Raw genomic sequence first — 21,637 nt, forward strand, 5'->3', positions numbered from 1 at the left:
AGTTTCCTTAGCCTCACCCTCAGAGCCCATCCACCCTCTGCAGTCTCACCCCAACCCAACTATTTCACTTTCTCTCTTGTTGCTGCCCATTCACAAGTACAGTAAAATCAAAGTGCTTGCCTGTCCTGCAGCATTCTGCCATTTAACAGGGCTTCCTGCAGCCCACCTTGATCTGTGGTCACCACCTCCACCAGATGCAGAGCCCCAGTCTGAATATCGCCTGCGAGCAGTGGCTGACCAAGTGCTGTGCATGGGGCGGGTACTCAGTCACTGAGCAAATGCAGAAAGAACAGACAGTTGCCAGGCAAGAATAACTGTCCAACATTCAGAAAGCATCTACACAGTCCCTACTGTGACCAGGTACCTTGCCAGTCTGGGGCCAATGCTTTGCATTCTTGCACACACGTGCACACATGTGCATACACACGTACACACACCCATGCACATGTACAACCTGTTTTGATGTCAGACCTTGGCACTCATGTCCTATGTTAATCTCAAATAGTCTGGCATGTCAAGAAGCAGACCTGGGGACACGGATAGGTGTTGGATGTCTCTGCAACATAAGTGTCTGGTCCCAGAAAACAATTTTTGGCCACATTGTAAGAGACAAAACCAAGGGCCCTGGGGATTCATTCTGTTGGGTCTCTCCCTGCAAGGCTTGACGATGAAATCGCTCAGAAGAACAATGCCCTGAAGAAGATCCGGGAGCTGGAGGGCCACATCTCAGACCTCCAGGAGGACCTGGACTCGGAGCGGGCCGCCAGGAACAAGGCTGAAAAGCAGAAGCGAGACCTAGGCGAGGAGCTGGAGGCCCTAAAGACAGAGCTGGAAGACACGCTGGACAGCACAGCCACTCAGCAGGAGCTCAGGTGAGGGGCCCATCAATCCCACCATCCTGCTGTCCCACTGCACCAACGGGATGGGGGCAGGAGAGGGGACAAACCCAAAGCAAATCCAGCATCACAGGATTTCTCAGCCCCTGTGCATTTACCTTCCTGGCTGCGGTTTGCTTTAACTTGTATAGAAGCATGGTTGTTTCTTTTTTTTCTTTTTTCTTTTTTTTTTTTTTTTTTTTTGAGGCAGTCTGGCTTTGTTGCCTAGGCTGGAGTGCAGTTGTGCCATCTCGGCTCACTGCAACCTCCACCTCTGAGATTTAAGCGATTCTCATGCTTCAGCCTCCTGAGTAGCTGGGATTACAGGTATGTGCCACCACACCCGGCTAATTTTTTGTTTTTAGTAGAGATGGAGTTTTGCCATGTTTCCCAGGCTGGACTTGAACTCCTGGCCTCAAGTGATCCACCCACTTCTGCCTCCCAAACTGCTGGTATTACATGTGTGAGCCACTGCACCCGGCCCTCATCATCAGAAGAGTAGTATATACCAGGATGTACAATCTTTTGACTTCCCTTGGCCACATTGGAAGAAAAAGATTTGTCTTGGGCCACACATAAAATACACTAACACTAATAATAGCTGATGAACTAAAAAAAAATTTTACAAATTAGAAAAAACATCTCATACTGTTTTAAGAAAGTTTATGACTCTGTGTCAGGCTGCATTCAGAACCATCCTCATTGGAAAGCTTGGATATACTCAGAACAATTTGAAAAGTATAGAAAAGCAGACATAAAAAAAAAATCACCTTTAGGGTCGAGCTCACGCCTATAATCTCAGCCCTTTGGGAGGCCAAAGACAGGTGGATCACTTGAGGTCAGGAGTTCAAGATCAGCCTGGCCAACATGGTAAAACCCTGTCTCTACTATAAATCCAAAAATTAGCTGGGCGTGGTGGCGCATGCCTATAAATCCCAGCTACTCAGGAGGCTAAGGCAGTAGAATCACTTGAATCTGGGAGGCAGAGGTTGCAGTGAGCTGAGATCGCACCATCGCACTCCAGCCTGGGCAACAGAGTGAGTGAGACTCCAACACACACAAAAACAAAAACAAAAAAAAAAAAAACAAAAAAAAAACACCCTTAGTCACAGCAGTTAACATTTTTGAGAAATTCCTTCCTGTCTGTGTGTGTATCAGTCAGTCCCCAAGCTCCAATTCCCAAGTATGTGTGTGTATAACTTCTGTGTTAAATTTTAAAAATAAAATTGATCAGATTGGTTTTCAATTTAAGATTCACTTGAAATGAACAAAAAACAATAACAAACTGCCTGCCAGATCACGAATCCTGACTCTAGTGAAACTAGGTCATTGATTCATTCAGTAAACACATAAATGTATTTTGATGCAATCTGTGGTGTTGGCATAGCATATACCATAGCATATAGCTATGCTAGCTATGCCAACACTGTATACCCTGAGGTTCATTTCCCCCACTTTGGGTTTTGTGCAGTGTCACATGCACATAGAGTCACAATGTTTTGCTCCTTTGCCGCCTGGCCTTTGATACAGAAAAGCCCAGTGCATGGGCCAGGTATGGTGGCTCACGCCTGTAATCCCGGCACTTAGGGAGGCCAAAGCAGACAGGTCACCTGATGTCAGGAGTTTGAGACCAGCCTGGCCAGCATCATGAAAACCTGTCTCTACTAAAAAGACAAAAATTAGCCAGGCGTGGTGGTGGGCGCCTGTAATCCCAGCTACTTGGGAGACTGAGGCAGGAGAATCCCTTGAACCTGGGAGGCAGAGGTTGCAGTGAGCTGACATCATTCCATTGTACTCCAGTCTGGATGATGGAGCAAGACTCGATAAGAAAACAAACAAAACAAAAAACCAGGCTGAGTGCGGTGGCTCACACCTGTAATCCCAGCACTTTGGGAGGCCAAGGCGGGTGGATCACCTGAGGTCAGGAGTTCGAAACCAGCCTGACCAACATGGTGAAACCCCATATCTACTAAAAATATGAAATTAGCCGGGCGTGGTGGCGGGCATCTGTAATCCCAGCTACTTAGGAGGCTGAGGCAGGAGAATCGCTTGAACCCGGGAGGTGGAGGTTGCAGGGAGCCAAGATTGCGCCATTGCACTCCAGCCTGGGCAAGAGGAGTGAATCTCCATCTCAAAAACAAACAAAACCATGGACTCAAGGTCAAGGTTTAGCTTCTAATTCTAGCTCCATCACACAATGGCTGTGACACCATGGGTAAAACTGCTTACCCTCTCTTAGCCTTAGTTTCCTCATTTGTAAAATGGAAATAATAACACACCTGCCTCTTTGGGTCGCTCTGAGGATTAGATGATGTATATAAAAAACTCAGCTCAGGGCCTGGCATATAGTAACTGCTCATTAAATAAGAGCCAACATTAATATTTAAGCAAAATTTTGCAGTTCACAGACATCCTTTCAATTCTATTACTTTGTGTATTTGTTTGCCAGTCATTACAGACGTCCTAGGCAGGTGATACGCTCCACATTTTGCAGCTGAGGAAATTATAGGTCCAGAGATGTTAGGTGAGTGACCCAAACTCACACAGCTAGAGAGGGGTGGTGATGAGGATTGCAGCTCTGGGTCCTGGGAAAGCTCTCATTCTTTTGCACGGCACTGAGATGACCCTCTGTCTCCACCCAATTGCCATTCACTGTGTTCCTCCCGTCAAGAGCCAAGAGGGAGCAGGAGGTGACGGTGCTGAAGAAGGCCCTGGATGAAGAGACGCGGTCCCATGAGGCCCAGGTCCAGGAGATGAGGCAGAAACATGCACAGGCGGTGGAGGAGCTCACAGAGCAGCTTGAGCAGTTCAAGAGGGTAAGTGGTGATGCTTTCTGGTGATGACACATAAGAGTGACATCAGCAGCCTCAAATTACTACATGTCAGGGTCTGCATAAAGACAAAAAACAAGTTACATAAGATTCTAATGATGATGATAGCAGCTTATATTTATTTACAAAACGCTTCCCATACAGGCTGGGTGAGGTGGCTCACACCTGTAATCCCAGTACTTGGGGAGGCTGAGGCGGGAGGATCGCTTGAGCTCAGGAGTTGGAGACCAGCCTGGGCAACATAGGGAGACCTTGTCTCTACCAAAATTTTAAAAAAGTAGGCCAGGCCAGGTGTGGTGGCTCAAGCCTGTAATCCTAGCACATTGGGAGGCCAAACCGGGTGGATCACCTGAGGTCAGTAGTTTGAGACCAGCCCGGCCAACATGGCGAAACCCTATCTCTACTACAAATACAAAAAATTAGCTGGGCGTGGTGGTGCATGCCTGTAATCCCAGCTACTCGGGAGGCTGAGGCAGGAGAATCACTTGGACCCAGGAGGAAGAGGTTGCAGTGAGCTGAGATCGTGCCACTGCTCTCCAGTCTGGGTGACAGAGTGAGCCTCCATCTCAAAAAAAAAAAAAAAAAAAAAGAATGAATACAAATGCTTCTCATACAGTATGTCAGTTAATCTTCACAACCACCCTGTGAGATGTGTACTATTAAACTCATTTTACAAGCAAAGAAACTGAGGTTCAAAGTGCCTAGAGGTGAAGACACTTACCCAAGGTCACACTGCTGGTAAGTGACAGAGCCATGATTTGCACCCAAACAGTCTGGCCCTAGACCCCACTTTCTGGCCTCTACAGGACTGAAGGCCTATAGGATGGGTGGGGCCTATTAATATACTGCCCTTCAGGGATAAGCAAAGGTGTTAACAACACTTTTGGGGAGATTTAAATGAAACTTAAAACGGATCATTCTATACACTTTAATTTCTCTGCAGACTGGAGGAAGGCCAGGCATGGTGGCTCACGCCTCCCGTAATCCTAGCACTTTGGGAGGCCAAGGAGGGGAGGATTGCTTGAGCCCAGGACTTTCAGATCAGCCTGGGCAACATAGCGATTTTTCTTTTGTAAAAAAAAGACTGGAGGAAACTTGTCATTATTTGATTTAAATGGCAGAGCAGCTCTCTCCGGCATAATTTGAGAATGACTAGGTCAAATCACTCTCATTTTGTTGGACTCTGCGGTGTATGGGAGTGGGAGCTGGTAAATAGCAGTACTGAATGCTGAATCTTGGGTGCTCTTCGCTCCTTTGGGGTAGTTCCTGTGCTTCATTCCCCAGGGTAAGTTTTTTAGCTTGCGACCTTCTGCCAGATTGTTTTCCTGAAAGCCTGAGTTACATCACCCTCAGCGTTCCAGCTCCTCCACATCCCCTTCAGTGGAAGCTTTTGGTTCTGTTAGATTAAGTGGGTGCAGCATTGCCTAAAAATTGTTGGGAGTTTGCATTTGATTCTATCACTAGTGTATTAGTCCGTTGTTGCACTGCTCTACAGAAATACCCAAGATTGGATTATTTGTTTATTTTTTGAGCAATGGAGTCTTACTCTGTCACTCAGGCTGGAGTTCAGTGGCGTGATCTTGGCTTACTGCAACCTCCACCTCCTGGGTTCAAATGATTCTCCTGCCTCAGCCTCCGAAGTAGCTGGGACTACAGGCACACACCACCATGCCCGGCTAATTTTTTTTTTTTTTTTTTTTTTTTCCAGTAGAGATGGGGTTTCGCCATGTTGGCCAGGCTGATCTCGAATTCCTGACCTCAGGTGATCCACCTGCCTTGGCCTCCCAAAGTGCTGAGATGACAGGTGTGAGCCACTGGCACCCACGCCGAGATTGGGTAATTTATAAAGAAGAGAGGTTTAATTGGCTCACGGTTCTGCAGGCTGTACAGAAAGCATAGCAGCTTCTGCTTCTGGGGAAGCCTCAGGAAACTTACCATCATGGTGGAAGGCAAAGGGGAAGCAGGCATGTTTAAATGACCAGAGCAGGCAGAAGAGAGAGAATGGGGAGGTGCCAGACACTTTTAAACAACCAGATCTGACGAGGGCAGCACCAAAGGGATGGTGCTAAACCATTAGAAACTGCCCCCAAAGGCCAGGCACAGTGGCTTATGCTTGTAATCCCAGCACTTTGGGAGGCCGAGATAGGTGGATCACCAAGTCAGGAGTTCAAGACTAGCCAGACCAACGTAGTGAAACCTCATCTCTATTAATAATACGTAAAATTAGGCCAGGCGCAGTGGCTCAGGTCTGTAATCCCAGCACTTTGGGAGGCTGAGACAGGCAGATCACCTGAGGTCAGGAGTTTGAGATCAGCCCGGGCAACACGGTGAAACCCTGTCTCTACTAAAAATACAAAAATTAGCCGGGCGTGGTAATGCACGCCTGTAATCCCAGCTACTCGGGAGGCTGAGGCAGGAGAATCGCTTGAACCTGGGAGGTGGAGGTTACAGTGAGTCGAGATCACGCCATTGCACTCTAGCCTGGGCAACAAGAGTAAATCTCCGTCTCGCCAAAAAAAACAAAAACAAAAACCATAAAATTAGCTGGGGGTGTGGTGGCGGGTGCCTGTAATCTCAGCTACTCAGGAGGCTGAAGCAGGAGAGTCACCTGAACCGGGGAGGTGGAGGTTGCGGCGAGCCGAGATCGTGCCACTGCAATCCAGCCTGAGCGACAGACAGTGCAAGACTGTCACAAAAAAATAAATAAAAAAAAAAAACCTGCCCCCATGATCGAGTCACCTCCCACCAGGCCCCAGTGTTCACCTTGACTGGGTCTTACAGTTTGGATCTGCATCCCCACCCAAATCTCATGTTCCGCTGTAATCCAATAGAACATGAGATTACAATTGAACATGAGGTTTGGGTGGGGACACAGATCTAAACTGAATCAACTAGTCAAGGTGAACAGTCTTCCACGTGGTGGTTTACTGAACACCGTTCTGGGGCTGGTTCATTGCCTGGTCTGTTGGAACCTCAAGTGTTACTTTATATAAAAATAATAACTCAAATAATACAATAAAAAGTGTAGCACTTATGTGCCAGACACTATTCCAAGTGCTTTACAAACGAATTTCATTTCACCTGTGGCCCCTGTTAATGTACAAATTTCCAGGCCTGCCCTTGATCCTGATGGAGGTGGTCTTGGGAGGACCCTCTGAAAAGCACTGTACGGGACTGAGCTCACCCTCACTCTCCAAATGAATCAATGGACTCTTACTACTTGTTGAGTGGGATCTAAATACTAACCCTCAACAATTTGTCAACTCTTTATGTATTTTGGACAAATTGGATTTTGCTAGTTGTAACTATGACGTACATTTCCCCATTCAGTTGGGTTCCTTTTATTATGTTCAAAAGTTACTTTTTATTTTTTAGTAACTGTTTGTTTTTAGAGACAAGGTCTTACTCTGTCACCCAGGCTGCAGTACAGTGGTGCAATCTTGGCTCACTGCAATCTCGAACTCCTGGGCTCAAGCGATCCTCCTGCCTCAGCCTCCCTAGTAGCTGAGACTTACAGGCTTCTGCCACCATGCCCAGCTAATTTTTAACTTTTTTGTAGAGATGGTGGTCTTACTATGTTGCTCAGGCTGGCCTCAGACTACTGAGCTCAAGCAATCCTCCCATTTTGGCCTCCCAAGGTGCTAGGATCACAGACATGAGCCACCACTCCCAGCCTACTTTTTATTTTTAGACAATTTTAATTGAAATGGGCTATTCCCACCTTCAGGAACAATTAGCCCTCAAGACATCAGTAAGCAATACATGTCCCTTTTAGCTTTATGGCTGGAGGTCGGGCACGGTGGCTCACACTTGTAATCCTAGCACTTTAGGAGGCCAAGGCAGGCAGATCACCTGAGGTCAGGAGTTCGAGACCAGTCTGGCCAACGTGGCAAAACCCTGTCTCTACTAAAAATACAAAAATTAGCTGGGCATGGTGGTGGTCACCTGTAATCCCAGCTACTTGGGAGGCTGAGGCATGAGAATCACTTGAACCCAGGAGGTAAAGGTTGCAGTGAGCCAAGATTGCACCACTGCACCCCAGTCTGGGCAACAGGGTGAGACTCTGTTTCCAAAAAAAAAAAAAATATATATATATATATGGTTGGAAGAGTGAGGCCCCAGACAGAGTCACTGACCCTCCCCATGCTTGGGGGTCATTAGACGTGAATAGGAGCCAGAAGCCAAGCCCATTCCCACCCAGGCCTCTTTGGGAAGACTGTTATTAAGACCACCAGCAGACGGCATGTCCATTACTGACCCGCACAAAGCAGGTAGAGGTGCGAACCTCTGCCCATCTCAGGTTCAGGGAAACAGAGGCCTTTGCCTCTAACAACTTGAATTCTGATGTAGAGACCTGGTTCCATCTGCTTGTGGGGGAAACGTTTAACATCAGCTCCTACCTGGGCTCCCCAAGCCCTCATGCAGTTTGGCCCCAGTTCTGGGGTCTTCGGCTGGGCTAAGGTTTCTGGGAGCCCATGTTCCCTAGGGTCCCCGCTTCACTGCTTTGTTACCACCAAGAGACTCCCTGTCCCCATCTGAGGTCCGGCAGCTCTTAGTCACGTCTTGGAGGGAGGACGGGCATCCAGGGCTGACCGGTCAATGCCCAACACCTCCCGGGACTATGGGAAGACTGAGTGGTGGGTCTTCTCCTCTCGGGATACTTGCGCTTCTCTCTTTCCCCTTCTCTATAACCTGGAAAGAAGCCCCTCACCCCATCCTGCTTTTGCCCAACACACTTTTTTTTTTTTTGAGACAAAGTCTCACTCTGTCACCCAGGCTGGAGTGCACTGGTGCAATCTCGACTCACTGCAACCCCCACCTCCCGGGTTCAGGCAATTCTCCTGCTTCAGCCTCCTGAGTAGCTGGGATTACAGGTGACTGCCACCATGCCCGGCTAATTTTTGTATTTTTAGTAGAGATGGGGTTTCACCATGTTGGCCAGGCTGTTCTCAAACTCCTGACCTCAAGTGACCTGCCTGCATAGGCCTCCCAAAGTGCTGGGATTATAGGCATGAGCCACCGTACCTGACCCCAACACACTTTTTTTTTTTTCCTGTAGGGCAACTCACATGCCTACAGGAGCTGGTTCCATAAAATGTTTCCCTTAATTAGGACAGAAGTAGCAGTGTCAATCACACGACACCTGTGAAGGACAGGGGCGGTGAAATGTGACTGTCCCACCTGCAGAGCCAGCCGCTACTTAGATCTGGCAGATTGTTGCCTTGAAGGAAAGCAAGACCCTCTGTTTCCAGATCTTTCGTTGTTGTTGGTTTTTTTTTTTTTTTTTTAGGATTACTGAGGCATATGCAGTGAAATTTTTCCATTTTACTGCTCCATTAATTTTAACAAATGTGTATTGTGTAACCACCACCACCACATTCACGATATAGAATGTTAGAGTTATGGATTGATTGATTGAGATGGAGTCTCACTCTGTCACCCAGGCTGGAATGCAGTGGCATGATCTTGGTTCACTGCAACCTCCACCTCCCAGGTTCAAGCAATACTTGTGCCTTAGCCACCCCAGTAGCTGGGACTACAGGCGTGCGCCACCACACCTGGCTAATTTTTCTAGTTTTAGTAGAGATGGGGTTTTGCCATTTTGGCCAGGCTGGTCTCAAACTCCCGACCTCAAGTGATCCACCTGCCTCGGCCTCCCAAAGCTACTTATTTCTGAGACAGGGTCTCACTTTGTTGCCTAGGCTGGAGTGCAGTGGTGTGATCATAGCTCACTGCAGCCTCCAACTCCTGGGCTCAAGCAAGCCTGCCATCAGCCTCCTGAGTAGCTGGGACTGCTAGTGTGTACCCCCCACACCCAACTAATGTTTTATTTTAGTAGAGATGGGGGTCTCACTACATTGCCCAGGCTGGTCTTGAATTCCTGGCCTTAGGCGATTCTCCTGTTTCCCAAAGTGCTGGGGATGACAAGTATAAGCTGCCATGACGGGCCTTCAAACATAATCCAGATTTTTATGTGACATTTATTAAAATGTCGGTAGCTCATTTTTTAAGAAGTAGTGAAAGGGTCAAAGGGGACATGACAGCAGGGTGGACACTGCTCGTGGGATCCCAGATTGCAACCCATGAGCTTTAGGAAAATAGAACCCAAAATATCAGCCAGGTGTGGCAGCTCACGCCTGTAATCCCAGCACTTAGGGAGGCTAAGATGGGTGGATCACTTGAGGTCAGGAGTTCGAGAGCAGCCTGGCTAACATGGTGAAACCTCGTCTCTACTAAAAATACAAAAATTAGCCGGGCATGGTGGCGGGCGCCTGTAATCCCAGCTACTTGGGCAGCTGAGGCAGGAGAATAGCTTGAACCCGGGAGGCGGAGGTTGCAGTGAGCCGAGATAGTGCCACGGCACTCCAGCCTGGGTAACACAGTAAGACACCATCTCAAAACAACAACAACAACAAAAAACCCCCAAATCTCTTACTGGTGATTGTGTGCCCCCTGCCGTGTGCCTTCCTGGACCTCTCTGAGGGAGGAAAGGCAGGGCCTGAAATGTTCTCCCAGCCACAGCCTCCCTGTTATCCCTCCCCTCTGCTTCCTTCACCAGGCAAAGGCGAACCTAGACAAGAATAAGCAGACGCTGGAGAAGGAGAACGCAGACCTTGCCGGGGAGCTGCGGGTCCTGGGCCAGGCCAAGCAGGAGGCGGAACATAAGAAGAAGAAGCTGGAGGCGCAGGTGCAGGAGCTGCAGTCCAAGTGCAGCGATGGGGAGCGCGCCCGGGCGGAACTCAATGACAAAGTCCATAAGCTGCAGGTGAGGCGGTGGTGCGGTGGGCAGTGCTGGGTGGTGCCCAGTTCTGTGGGAAGGGGCCTCTTCCCGGCTTACTGAGGTCTCTCTTGCTGCAAGGCAAGTCCTTTCCTCTAGTTGCATTCCTAGAGGGGAGGCGATGATCCCCCTGCTCAATTAAATGTTAAAAAACCTTCTGGCCAGGCACGGTGGCTCATGCCTGTGATCCCAGCACTTTGGGAGGCAGAGGTGGGTGGATCACCTGAGGTAAGGGGTTTGAGACCAGCCTGGTCAGCATGGTGAAAAGTCTCTACTAAAAATATAAAAATTAGCCAGGCATGGTGGTGGGCACCTGTAGTCCCATCTACTCGGGAGGCTGAGGCAGGAGAATCGCTTGAACCCAGGAGGCAGAGGTTGCAGTGTGCAGAGACCGCACCACTGTACTCCAGCCTGGGCTAAAAGAGCAAAACTCTGTCTCAGGAAAAAAAGAAGAAAAAAAAACCCTTCCTTTTCCAATTTGATAAGTATTTATTGAGCACCTGCTGTATGCCAGGCACTGTGCTTAATCCTGAGATACAACAGCAAGGAAGAAGAGACACTGTCCCTGCCCCAGTAGGACTCCAGCCAAGTAAGGGGAAGGGAAGGGAACAGAAAGACATGAATAATCACACAAATGAATGTCAAATGATGCAGCAAAGGGAAGGCACATGATGCCTAAGTGTAAATAACCAGGGGGCCTAACCTGGGGGAGGAGGAGCCACGAAAGGCTTCCCTAAGGAACATGGATAAGTCTACCAGGCAGAGGGAACAGCATGTGCAAAGGCCCTGTGGTAAGTAGAAAAATTAGCAGACAGACATACGGCCAGTAGAGCTGGAGTGCCCAGTTGGGGTTGGGGGTAGGGAGAGATGGTACAGAGTGGGGTTGGAGTGGGAGGTTGTACCCAGATGATGTAGGGCTTTTGAGAACCTATTACACATATGTTGGTCCTTACTCTGGGCAATAAGAAGCTGTTGAGGGGTTTTAAGCTGATGAATGACATGGTCTGTTTGTCTTTGGTCTTCTTTCACTTGGAATAGACATTTACCCTGTCTTTCCACTCATGGGGATGTGGCCAAAGTTTTCATAAATATTTAACATGTTCACAGCCAGGGACAAAGAGGCAGGGGAAGCATTGAGGTGTTTTTTTCCCACATGCGGTTGAGAGCAGGGGTTTTGCCGCCTTCATATAAGCAGGGTCAAGATGATTCATATCCTTCTTGTCAATGGAAGAGATGGAGGGGTAGGCTAACACCTTCAAAGGGACTTATGCAGAGACACTAGGGTGTAAAAGCCAGAGAATACACAGAGGGCGTTTTTACCTTTAGGGTCTGCGTCTCTGGCTTTGGCCATCAGAGTCAGTGAAGGGACAAAGAGTAGGAGTGAGGAAGAAAGGGATGGGACAGCATCCCTTGGATGTTCAAGTACCATCCTGGTCTCCTTTCTCCAACCTTAGAGAGTGGACCAGCCAGAGCACCTCGTCTGGACTCTTCAGACCTGCTGGTTTGTCTCTACCAACCTTGGCAGGGATCTAGGATCCATTTAGTGGGATCAGGTCCCAGTCAATACCATTGGGGCTCAAATAAGTTCTTAGAACCACAGAGTCTAGGGCCAGGGTCCCAACTCATAGCTGATGGAGTTCCCTTCAAGCCACAGAGTTTTGTTTTGTTTTGTTTTATCAGAGTCCCATACCTCATGGGTATTTTCTCAATCAGTGGACACCCCAAGCCCTAGCCCATGTGTTTTGAGTAAAAAGGACTCCTTTCAACGAGGATCCCCTTCTAGAGGCTTTGACTAAGCAGTCTCTTGGCACCCTTAGAATGAAGTTGAGAGCGTCACAGGGATGCTTAACGAGGCCGAGGGGAAGGCCATTAAGCTGGCCAAGGATGTGGCGTCCCTCAGTTCCCAGCTCCAGGACACCCAGGTGAGTGTCCTGCCACATCATCCAGGGGACCTGGGAGGTGGCCTTCCTCGGGGCGGGTCCCTGGGACCTCTGTGTGTCCCTTTTGCAGGAGCTGCTTCAAGAAGAAACCCGGCAGAAGCTCAACGTGTCTACAAAGCTGCGCCAGCTGGAGGAGGAGCGGAACAGCCTGCAAGACCAGCTGGACGAGGAGATGGAGGCCAAGCAGAACCTGGAGCGCCATATCTCCACTCTCAACATCCAGGTGCCTGCCCTGTGTCCTTGCTTCCTTCATGGGTCCTCTCAACTTCTCTGCGCTGAGATCCCTTGCAGGCAGATCGCGGTGGAGTGTTGGTGCGATGGTGCTTGACCCCCCCGTTTCCCCTTTCTCCAACAAGGAGACATGGTCTTCGCTTCTGAGTCTGTGGGGCCCGGGATAGGGGTCACTCATGGTCCCCCTCTCACCCTACCCTGGACGCTGTCCTTGTAGCTCTCTGACTCGAAGAAGAAGCTGCAGGACTTTGCCAGCACCGTGGAAGCTCTGGAAGAGGGGAAGAAGAGGTTCCAGAAGGAGATCGAGAACCTCACCCAGCAGTACGAGGAGAAGGCGGCCGCTTATGATAAACTGGAAAAGACCAAGAACAGGCTTCAGCAAGAGCTGGACGACCTGGTCGTCGATTTGGACAACCAGCGGCAACTCGTGTCCAACCTGGAAAAGAAGCAGAGGAAGTTTGATCAGGTAGAGGGCGTGGGGTGTCCTCCACTCTGGCCATGGACGCTGGGTCGGGCAATCAGCTCTGCAGAGTATGACACGTGACTCCCGCCTGTGCCTGCATCCCCTCTCCACTCTGTGGGGAGCCACGGGAGGCTGTCTTATCTCGTCTTGGGCAACCATGGAGCATTAAGGCTACCAGGTCACAGTAAGGATGGCACAGAAGCCTTGATGACTGTGACTTTTCTGGGTACCAGCACCATGAGGGTCACCTGCACACAAGGTGATGCCTTAGTTTTTAGCCTCAAGAAGGAATGAGGTGCATATTTTATTCACTAAAAATATGTATTGAATACCTATTGAGTAGTATTCCAAGTAATTCAGTTTCTATACTTTTAATACCGCTCTTCCCTAAGGTTTCATTCTGTAAAATTCCAAGCAAGCAGTAAAGTTGACAGAACTGTACAGTGAACACCTGTAAGGCCACCATCTGGATTCAGTCATTGACACTGTATTATATGAACTTTATCATATATTTATTTTGAGACAGGGTCTAGCTCTGTTACCCAGGCTGGAGTGCAGTGGTGCGATCTCAGCTCACCGCAACCTCTGCCTCTGGGTTCAAGCGATTCTCCTGCTTCAGCCTTTCATGTAGCCGGGATTATAGGCACACACCACTATGTCTGGCTAATTTTTGTATTTTTAGTAGAGATGGGGTTTTGCCATGTTGTCCAGGCTGGTCTCCAACTCCTGGCCTCACATGATCTGCCTGCTTTGGCCTCCCAAAGTGCTGGGATTATAGGCATGAGCCACTATACCCAGCCCATATATTTATTTATAAAGACTAATTCTATCTATCACACCTTATCTCTTGGGTACATTTCCCCTTCCACACCTCAACATTGCATATTAATTAGAGTTTATTTTTAAACACAATTTTGCCTCTTTTGGGGTAAGACTTACATGTGATGAAATTCACAAATCTCAATTGTACGATAAGTGCAGACCCCTGTATGACCCAAACCCCTAAATACCAACTTTTAAGATACATTATTATTTAGTAAATATGATTTAGTTTACAAGTGACTCAGGGTTATTCTAAAAATCAGTTTGAGAGGCCAGGCATGGTGGCTCACGCCTAGCACTTTGGGAGGCTGAGGCGGGTGGATCACTTGAGGTCAGGGGTTTGAGACTAGCCTGGCCAACATGGTACAACTTTGTCTCTACTAAAAATACCAAAATTAGCCGGGCGTGGTGGCGCACGCCTGTAATCCCTGCTACTCTGGAGGCTGAGGCAGGATAATCGCTTGAACCCAGGGTGGGGCGGAGGTTGCAGTGAGCCAAGATTGCGCCACTATACCCCAGCCTGAGTGATAGTGAAAACTCTGTCTCAAAAATAAATAAAATGAGGATTGTACAGTGAGGCTAAATGCCAGATGCCTGCAGGTTCCCTACCCCTCCCTGACTGGCCTCATAGTGTCAGGATTCTAGATAACATCCCAGTGCCTCCTCTTCCCATCAGCCACCTCTCCTCTGGGCTGTCAGCTCATCTTCAATGCTTCGTTATCTGGTTGAAGGCCTGAGGTTGCTTTTATTTTCCTGTCACATAGAGTGTAGTGCAGTGGCACACATAGTGTGGGATTTTTGTGTTGACTGTGCCATTTAGAGGTCCCTGTCTTTGCTGAATACTGGAAGTTTGGCTTTTGGATGTTACAATTTATCATCTGCTCTGTTCTCTCTGAAGATGAGATTAACGTGAGCATGGAATGTTCTCTGAATTGCCTCTCCAAGCAGAGAGATATGTGTGCAGGGCCACCCATGCTTACCATTTCCCTACTGAGGCTCTTAGGATACTTTTGTGAGATATTAATAGCTACTTGTGGCCATGAAACAAAATAATAACTAGCTTCTGGCAGCTTTAAATGTCACTTTGACCTCAGTGTGCTCTAAGCAATGTGGGCAGGTCTAGTGGTTTTGAAGCACAAGGATTTGGCCAGGTGTGGTGGCTCACACCTGTAATCTCCATGCTTTGGGAGGCCGAGGCAGGAGGCTCACTTGAGGTCAGGAGTTCGAGACCAGCCTGGTCAACATGGCAAAACCACGTCTCTACTTAAAATACAAAAATTAGCCAGGTGTGGTGGTGGGCACCTGTATGTAATCCCAGCTACTCAGGAGGCTGAGGCAGGAGAATTGCTTGAACCCACGAGGCGGAGGTTGCAGTGAACCAAGACTGCGCCATTGCACTCCAGCCCGGGTGACAAAGTGAGACTCCATCTAAAACAAACGAACAAACCGACAAAAAAAACGAGTCAGCTGATTTCTGGGTCTGCATAAGGTTGATGTAGAAGTCAGAACGCCAGATGATTATATAAACTACTCCCATAGCTAACCTACATTGCTTACACCTGCACCTCAATACATTCAGTAGGACACAGGGCTTTCCCCCGGTATTTACAATTCAGTGACGCTGATCCCGGATATGCCTAGAAGTCACCTCTGGGTCTTATGCTGTGTTGTAGTTGTTAGCCGAGGAGAAAAACATCTCTTCCAAATACGCGGATGAGAGGGACAGAGCCGAGGCAGAAGCCAGGGAGAAGGAAACCAAGGCCCTGTCCCTGGCTCGGGCCCTTGAAGAGGCCTTGGAAGCCAAAGAGGAACTCGAGCGGACCAACAAAATGCTCAAAGCCGAAATGGAAGACCTGGTCAGCTCCAAGGATGACGTGGGCAAGAACGTAAGTGGCTCTGGGTTATTTTTCTCGTCCATGTTTCGCCCGCCCGCCCACCCTCCGTGCCATTCACCGGTCCAAGGGAGGCTATAGCTCCTGGCCTTTTTCATAGCGAACCATCATCAGAAATGAAAGGTTTTTGGACTGGTGCAGGGGCTGGGAGGGGCTGAAAATGGCAGTCGAGGATGGGTCTGAGTTGGGGGGTCCGAGGATAAGACTGGGCTCTGTGCTCTCAGGGGCCATCTTGAGTCCCGGCCATGCATCCTGTGGGAGGCCAAAGCCACCTCCCTGACCTCCTGAGGTGCCACTCACGGTGGGTTTCTCAATCGTCTTCATGAAGTTGAGCCTCATAGAACGGGGCTGCCCGCTCTGCCGGCAGGTCCATGAGCTGGAGAAGTCCAAGCGGGCCCTGGAGACCCAGATGGAGGAGATGAAGACGCAGCTGGAGGAGCTGGAGGACGAGCTGCAGGCCACGGAGGATGCCAAACTGCGGCTGGAAGTCAATATGCAGGCGCTCAAGGGCCAGTTCGAGAGGGATCTCCAAGCCCGGGAGGAGCAGAGTGAGGAGAAGAGAAGGCAACTGCAGAGACAGGTGCGTGCTGCCGGGGAGGCCAGTAGAGGGAGGTCAGGTGGCTTTTTTCATTCCTATCACCATCTCTCACGGTCGGTGTGGAAACTTCGTTTTCTTTTTTCTTTTTTTTTTTTTGAAACAGAGTCTTGCTCTGTCGCCCAGGCTGGAGTGCAGTGGCGTAATCTCAGCTCACTGCAATGTCCACCTCCTGCCTCAGCCTCCCGAGTAGCTTGGATTACAGGCACATGCCACCATACCCAGCTAGTTTTTTGTTTTGTTTTTTTTTTTTTTTCAGTGGAGACGAGGTTTCACCATGTTGGCCAGGCTGGTCTTGAACTCCTGGCCTCAAGTGATCCATTCTCCTGTTGGCCTCCCAAAGTGCTGGGATTACAGACATGAGCCACCCACGCCCGGCGAGATTCCGTTTTCTCATCTGCAACTGTGGATGAGATGCCCACCTCACAGGGGGGCTGTGCTGGGGAAGGGGTGCAGTGATGTGCTGCCTGGGTGAGCTAAAGGACCTCCCAGGGGCAAGTGGGGCAGCACACATCTCTCTTCCTCGCCCAGCTTCACGAGTATGAGACGGAACTGGAAGACGAGCGAAAGCAACGTGCCCTGGCAGCTGCAGCCAAGAAGAAGCTGGAAGGGGACCTGAAAGACCTGGAGCTTCAGGCCGACTCTGCCATCAAGGGGAGGGAGGAAGCCATCAAGCAGCTACGCAAACTGCAGGTGGGTGACACTAGGAGCTCGGGGCATGGGTGGAGGGGAGGGCACAGTTCCCCTCAGGCCACCAAAGTCAGCAGAGCAGGCTCCAGGAAGCAAGCCTGCACCTGCCATTGATGTGGGTTCAGCTGGGGTTTTTCTGGCACCATTCAGGTTTTGGTGGCTGTCTCCTGCCCTGGGTAGGGCAGCATTATTAGGTATTTGGCCACTGCCCTCAGATCACATCAGGGGCTCAGCTTCTCAGGCAGGTCTGTGGAGCCCACCCGGAATGGTGCTCCCAGCCTGCTACCAGCCACCTGGAACTGAGGGCCATGCTCGTGCATTGGGAACTTCTTTGTGGTCAAGTGCAGAAAATTCAAGGGGTGGGTGTGCAAAGCAGAACTGGGCAGCAGAACCTGTAAGGACATCTGAGCTTGTCCTTCCCGTTGACTCATGCAGGCTCAGATGAAGGACTTTCAAAGAGAGCTGGAAGATGCCCGTGCCTCCAGAGATGAGATCTTTGCCACAGCCAAAGAGAATGAGAAGAAAGCCAAGAGCTTGGAAGCGGACCTCATGCAGCTACAAGAGGTAAAGCCTCGCCTTGCTAGGAGAGCCTCAGATGCGGGTGTCATGGTAGCATCCCTTGGCAGCTCCAGTCTGTGCATTCCCAGATTTCATTTCGTCCTCCTGTGGGGTCCACCTGTCTAGAAAGACACACGCTTCCCTCCTCTATGTATTCATGGGGCCTACCCTGAGCTCAGAGGAAGAACATGTACTTTCAAGGGTGGCTGAGGAGGCAGGGTGGACTCTTGGTGGGGCTTGGCCTTTCCCTGGCAGACAATAGGCTTCCTACCTCCCACCTAGGACCTCGCCGCAGCTGAGAGGGCTCGCAAACAGGCGGACCTCGAGAAGGAGGAACTGGCAGAGGAGCTGGCCAGTAGCCTGTCGGGAAGGTAGGAAACTGAATGGAGGAAGAGGGCTCTGAAGCAGAGGATGGGGGGAGAAGCAGCATCCTTGACCCCCATTTTATTTTTTAAATTTTTTCGAGACAGAGTTTCATTCTGTCACCCAGGCTGGAGGGCAGTGGCACAATTTTGGCTCACTGCAACCTCTACCTCCCAGGTTCAAGCAATTTTCCTGCCTCAGCCTTCTGAGTAGCTGAGACTACAGGTGCGCACCACCATGCCTGGCTAACTTTTATATTTTTAGTAGAGGTGGGGTTTCACCATGTTGGCCAGGCTAGTCTTGAACTCCTGACCTTAGGTGATCCTCCTACCTTGGCCTCCCAAAGTGCTGTGATTACAGGTGTGAGCCACCGTGCCTGGCCCTGGACCCCCATTTCATTTGTCAGCTGCTGCTGACAAAGCGTCCTCTGAGATTGGGGACAGACCCATGGTGGTTAGGTTTTCCCTCAGCGCTTTCATGCCTCTGTTTGGGGGTGTGGCTGCTTTCATTCATTCCCAATAAGTAGCTGTGAGGGGAGAATGGGAGGCCAGGAAGAGTCAGGGTGGAGTGTGCTGGTCCCCACCCCAATCCCAGCTTTGCTGACACGGACACGGCCCGAGTCCCAGCTGTCCACTTCCTGGCTGTGTAACTACAGATGAGTCTTCTAATCCTCTCCAAGCCTCAGTTTCCGCCATTAGATGATGAGGGCAATCCCCCTGAGGCATGACTCCAAGGAGGGGGCATCTTCTAAGCCGGGGGAGGGTAGAGGCCCCCACCGTGGCTGCCCTTCCCCCAGGAACGCACTCCAGGACGAGAAGCGCCGCCTGGAGGCCCGGATCGCCCAGCTGGAGGAGGAGCTGGAGGACGAGCAGGGCAACATGGAGGCCATGAGCGACCGGGTCCGCAAAGCCACACAGCAGGTGAGGGCCGCCTGGACACCACGGTCTCGCTGCCTACTGCCTCTCCTGCAGCAGGATCCTGCGCCAGTCAACACATGCTTGGTGGCTTCCTGTGTGCAGGCCCTGGATTGAGGGACAAGAGGGTGGTGGGGCCTGAGAGTAGAGATCCAGGGCCCTTACACCAGTGCCCAGGTTGCTGTCTTCAGAATACCCCTCTCCACGCTGCAGTGTCTCATTTTCCAGCCACGGCATGTCTGGCTCCCTGTAGCTCATGGCCATCCCTGGAGTCCGGGCCTTGGGATGCTCTTTCATTGCGTTTTCCCCCAGCTAAAGCTCTGACCTTATCCAGTGAGCCCTTGGTGATGTCACTGAGCACCAGTTCCATGGTGGGCACTAGGGACCATCCTGTGACCGGCAGCCCCTTGTGGTGTAGGGTGAACAGGCATCGTTCTCCAGGCGACTCCAGGATAGAGAAAGCAAGGGACAAGTCACTCGCTCAGACTGGGTGGCATTGTGACACTTGATGGAAGCACCTCTTTTTTTTTTTTTGGAGACAGGGTGTCACTCTGTTGCCCAGGCTGGAGTGCAGTGGTGCAATCTTGGCTCACTGCAACCTCTGCCTCCCAAGTTCAAGGGATTCTCCTGCTTCAACCTCCCAAGTAGCTGGGACTACAGGCACGTGCCACCACTGCCCGGCTAATTTTTATATTTTTAATAGAGACGGGGTTTCACCATGTTGGCCAGGCAGGTCTCGAACTCGTGACCTCAAGTGATCTGCCTGCCTCTGCTTCCAAAAGTGCTGGAATTACAGGCTTGCGCTACCACACCCAGCCTGGAAGAAGCTCTTGAGTGGAGTTTTACAGGATGAAGGAGAGGACAGGGTGCCCGGGATCAAGGGACTCATGCAGAGGCCAAACAAGCCTGGAGGCAGCAGGAAGAGGCATGGTCTCAGTGCGCTGTCCCGGGCTTCCCTGAGTCCACCTCACGGCCTTCACTCTCCTCCCCAGGCCGAGCAGCTCAGCAACGAGCTGGCCACAGAGCGCAGCACGGCCCAGAAGAATGAGAGTGCCCGGCAGCAGCTCGAGCGGCAGAACAAGGAGCTCCGGAGCAAGCTCCAGGAGATGGAGGGGGCCGTCAAGTCCAAGTTCAAGTCCACCATTGCGGCGCTGGAGGCCAAGATTGCACAGCTGGAGGAGCAGGTTGAGCAGGAGGCCAGGTATGCGGGTCTGGAGTTCCGAACCCAGTTTGCAGGGGGGTGATGGACAGCAGGGGTCATAGTGAAGTCAGGGAACCTCTTCCAGTATCAGTTCTGGCTTGTAAGAAGCAAGCTCTGTGATGCCCACAGTGCAGGTATGTTGTGAGAACTGAATGTAAACACAGCAAAGTGCCCTGCTGGTGCCTGGCCTAGGGCAAGCACCTAAAGTGTGAGCTGCTCTTAGCATCTCCATGGTCCTCCTGACATTAACTAGCCTTTCCAGCAGTACACGTGACTTTTCCCAGCCTCTGCGGGGATAGCATGCTGACAGACCAAAAATCCAACCAGGCTGGACGTGGTGGCTCACGCCTGTAATCCCAGCAATTTGGGAGGCTGAGGCAGGTGGATCGCTTGAGGTCAGGAGCTTGAGACCAGCCTGGTCAACATGGTGAAACCCTGTCTGTATCAAAAATTAGCCGGGTGTGGTGGCACATGCCTATAATCCCAGCTACTCAGGAGACTGAGGCAGGAGAATCACTCGAACGTGACACGTGGAGGTTGCAGTGAGCCGAGATTGTGCCATTGCACTGCAGCCTGGGTGACAGAGTGGGACCCTACCACACACATACACACACACACACAAAAAAAACCCCAAAAAAACAAAAGTCCAACCGGCAACCCATTTGGTACACACACTGGAAGCCTTGTTAATTATGGGTCGAATGCGGCAAATGATCACAGCACATTTCTTACCATTAGATTCTAAGGATTCTCACCCATTCTGTTCTCTTCTAGCAGCTTTTTCGGTAATTCACATGCCCTGCAATGCACCCATTTAAAGTGTATAATTCAAGGGCTATTCATATATTCACAAACATGTAAAACAATCACCACAGTCATTTTGAGAACATTTTCATCAACTCAAAAAGAAACCCCAGGCCAGATGTGGTAGTTCATGCCCATAATCCCGGCACTTTGGGAGGCTGAGGTACGTGGGAGCAGCACTTGAGTCCAGGAGTTCGAGACCAGTCTGGGCAGCATAGCAAGACTTTTTTATTTTATTACGATTTTTTGAGACATAGTCTCACTCTGTTTCCCAGGCTGGTGTGCAGTGGTGCGATCTCCGCTCACTGCAACCTCCGCCTCCTGGCTTCAAGCAATTCTCCTGCCTCACCCTCTCAAGTAGCTGGGACTATAGGTGCACACCACCATACCCAGCTAATAATTGTATTTTTTAGTAGAGATGGGGTTTCACCATGTTGGCCAGGCTGTTCTCAAACTCCTGACCACAGGTGATCTGCCTGCCTCAGCCTCCCAAAGTACTGGGATTACAGGCATGAGCCACCATGCCTGGCCAAAGACTCCATTTCTATGAAAAACTTTTAAAAAGTCTGAGCATGCTGGTGTACACCTGTAGTCCCAGCTACTTGGGAGGCTGAGGTGGGAGGATTGCTTGGGCCAGGAGTTCAAGGCTGCAGTGAACTATGAACTAGGGTGGAGAGCAG

General features: G+C 50.3%; 2 protein-coding genes across 5 annotated transcripts in view; one reads left to right on the forward strand and one right to left on the reverse strand.

Annotated features, from left to right (window-relative positions):
- MYH11 (myosin heavy chain 11) overlaps window positions 1–21,637 on the forward strand; it is a 153,978-nt gene that overhangs the window by 119,732 nt on the left and 12,609 nt on the right. For all 4 annotated transcript variants that reach the window (XM_054454934.2, XM_054454935.2, XM_063654349.1 and 1 more), the window contains 13 exons: window positions 660–872; window positions 3,547–3,691; window positions 10,266–10,472; window positions 12,302–12,406; window positions 12,495–12,647; window positions 12,873–13,121; window positions 15,614–15,826; window positions 16,200–16,412; window positions 16,959–17,120; window positions 17,553–17,681; window positions 17,958–18,046; window positions 18,835–18,958; window positions 19,945–20,153. In XM_054454934.2, coding sequence (XP_054310909.2) covers window positions 660–872; window positions 3,547–3,691; window positions 10,266–10,472; window positions 12,302–12,406; window positions 12,495–12,647; window positions 12,873–13,121; window positions 15,614–15,826; window positions 16,200–16,412; window positions 16,959–17,120; window positions 17,553–17,681; window positions 17,958–18,046; window positions 18,835–18,958; window positions 19,945–20,153 — 2,211 coding nt within the window. The remainder of the gene's footprint in view (window positions 1–659; window positions 873–3,546; window positions 3,692–10,265; window positions 10,473–12,301; window positions 12,407–12,494; window positions 12,648–12,872; window positions 13,122–15,613; window positions 15,827–16,199; window positions 16,413–16,958; window positions 17,121–17,552; window positions 17,682–17,957; window positions 18,047–18,834; window positions 18,959–19,944; window positions 20,154–21,637) is intronic.
- NDE1 (nudE neurodevelopment protein 1) overlaps window positions 3,290–21,637 on the reverse strand; it is a 92,347-nt gene continuing 73,999 nt past the window's right edge. The window contains exon 9 of the mRNA XM_063654354.1: window positions 3,290–3,764. Coding sequence (XP_063510424.1) covers window positions 3,758–3,764 — 7 coding nt within the window. The 3' untranslated portion in view covers window positions 3,290–3,757. The remainder of the gene's footprint in view (window positions 3,765–21,637) is intronic.

The sequence above is a fragment of the Pongo pygmaeus genome, chromosome 18, assembly GCF_028885625.2.
Source record: "Pongo pygmaeus isolate AG05252 chromosome 18, NHGRI_mPonPyg2-v2.0_pri, whole genome shotgun sequence".
NCBI classification, from domain to species: domain Eukaryota; kingdom Metazoa; phylum Chordata; class Mammalia; order Primates; family Hominidae; genus Pongo; species Pongo pygmaeus.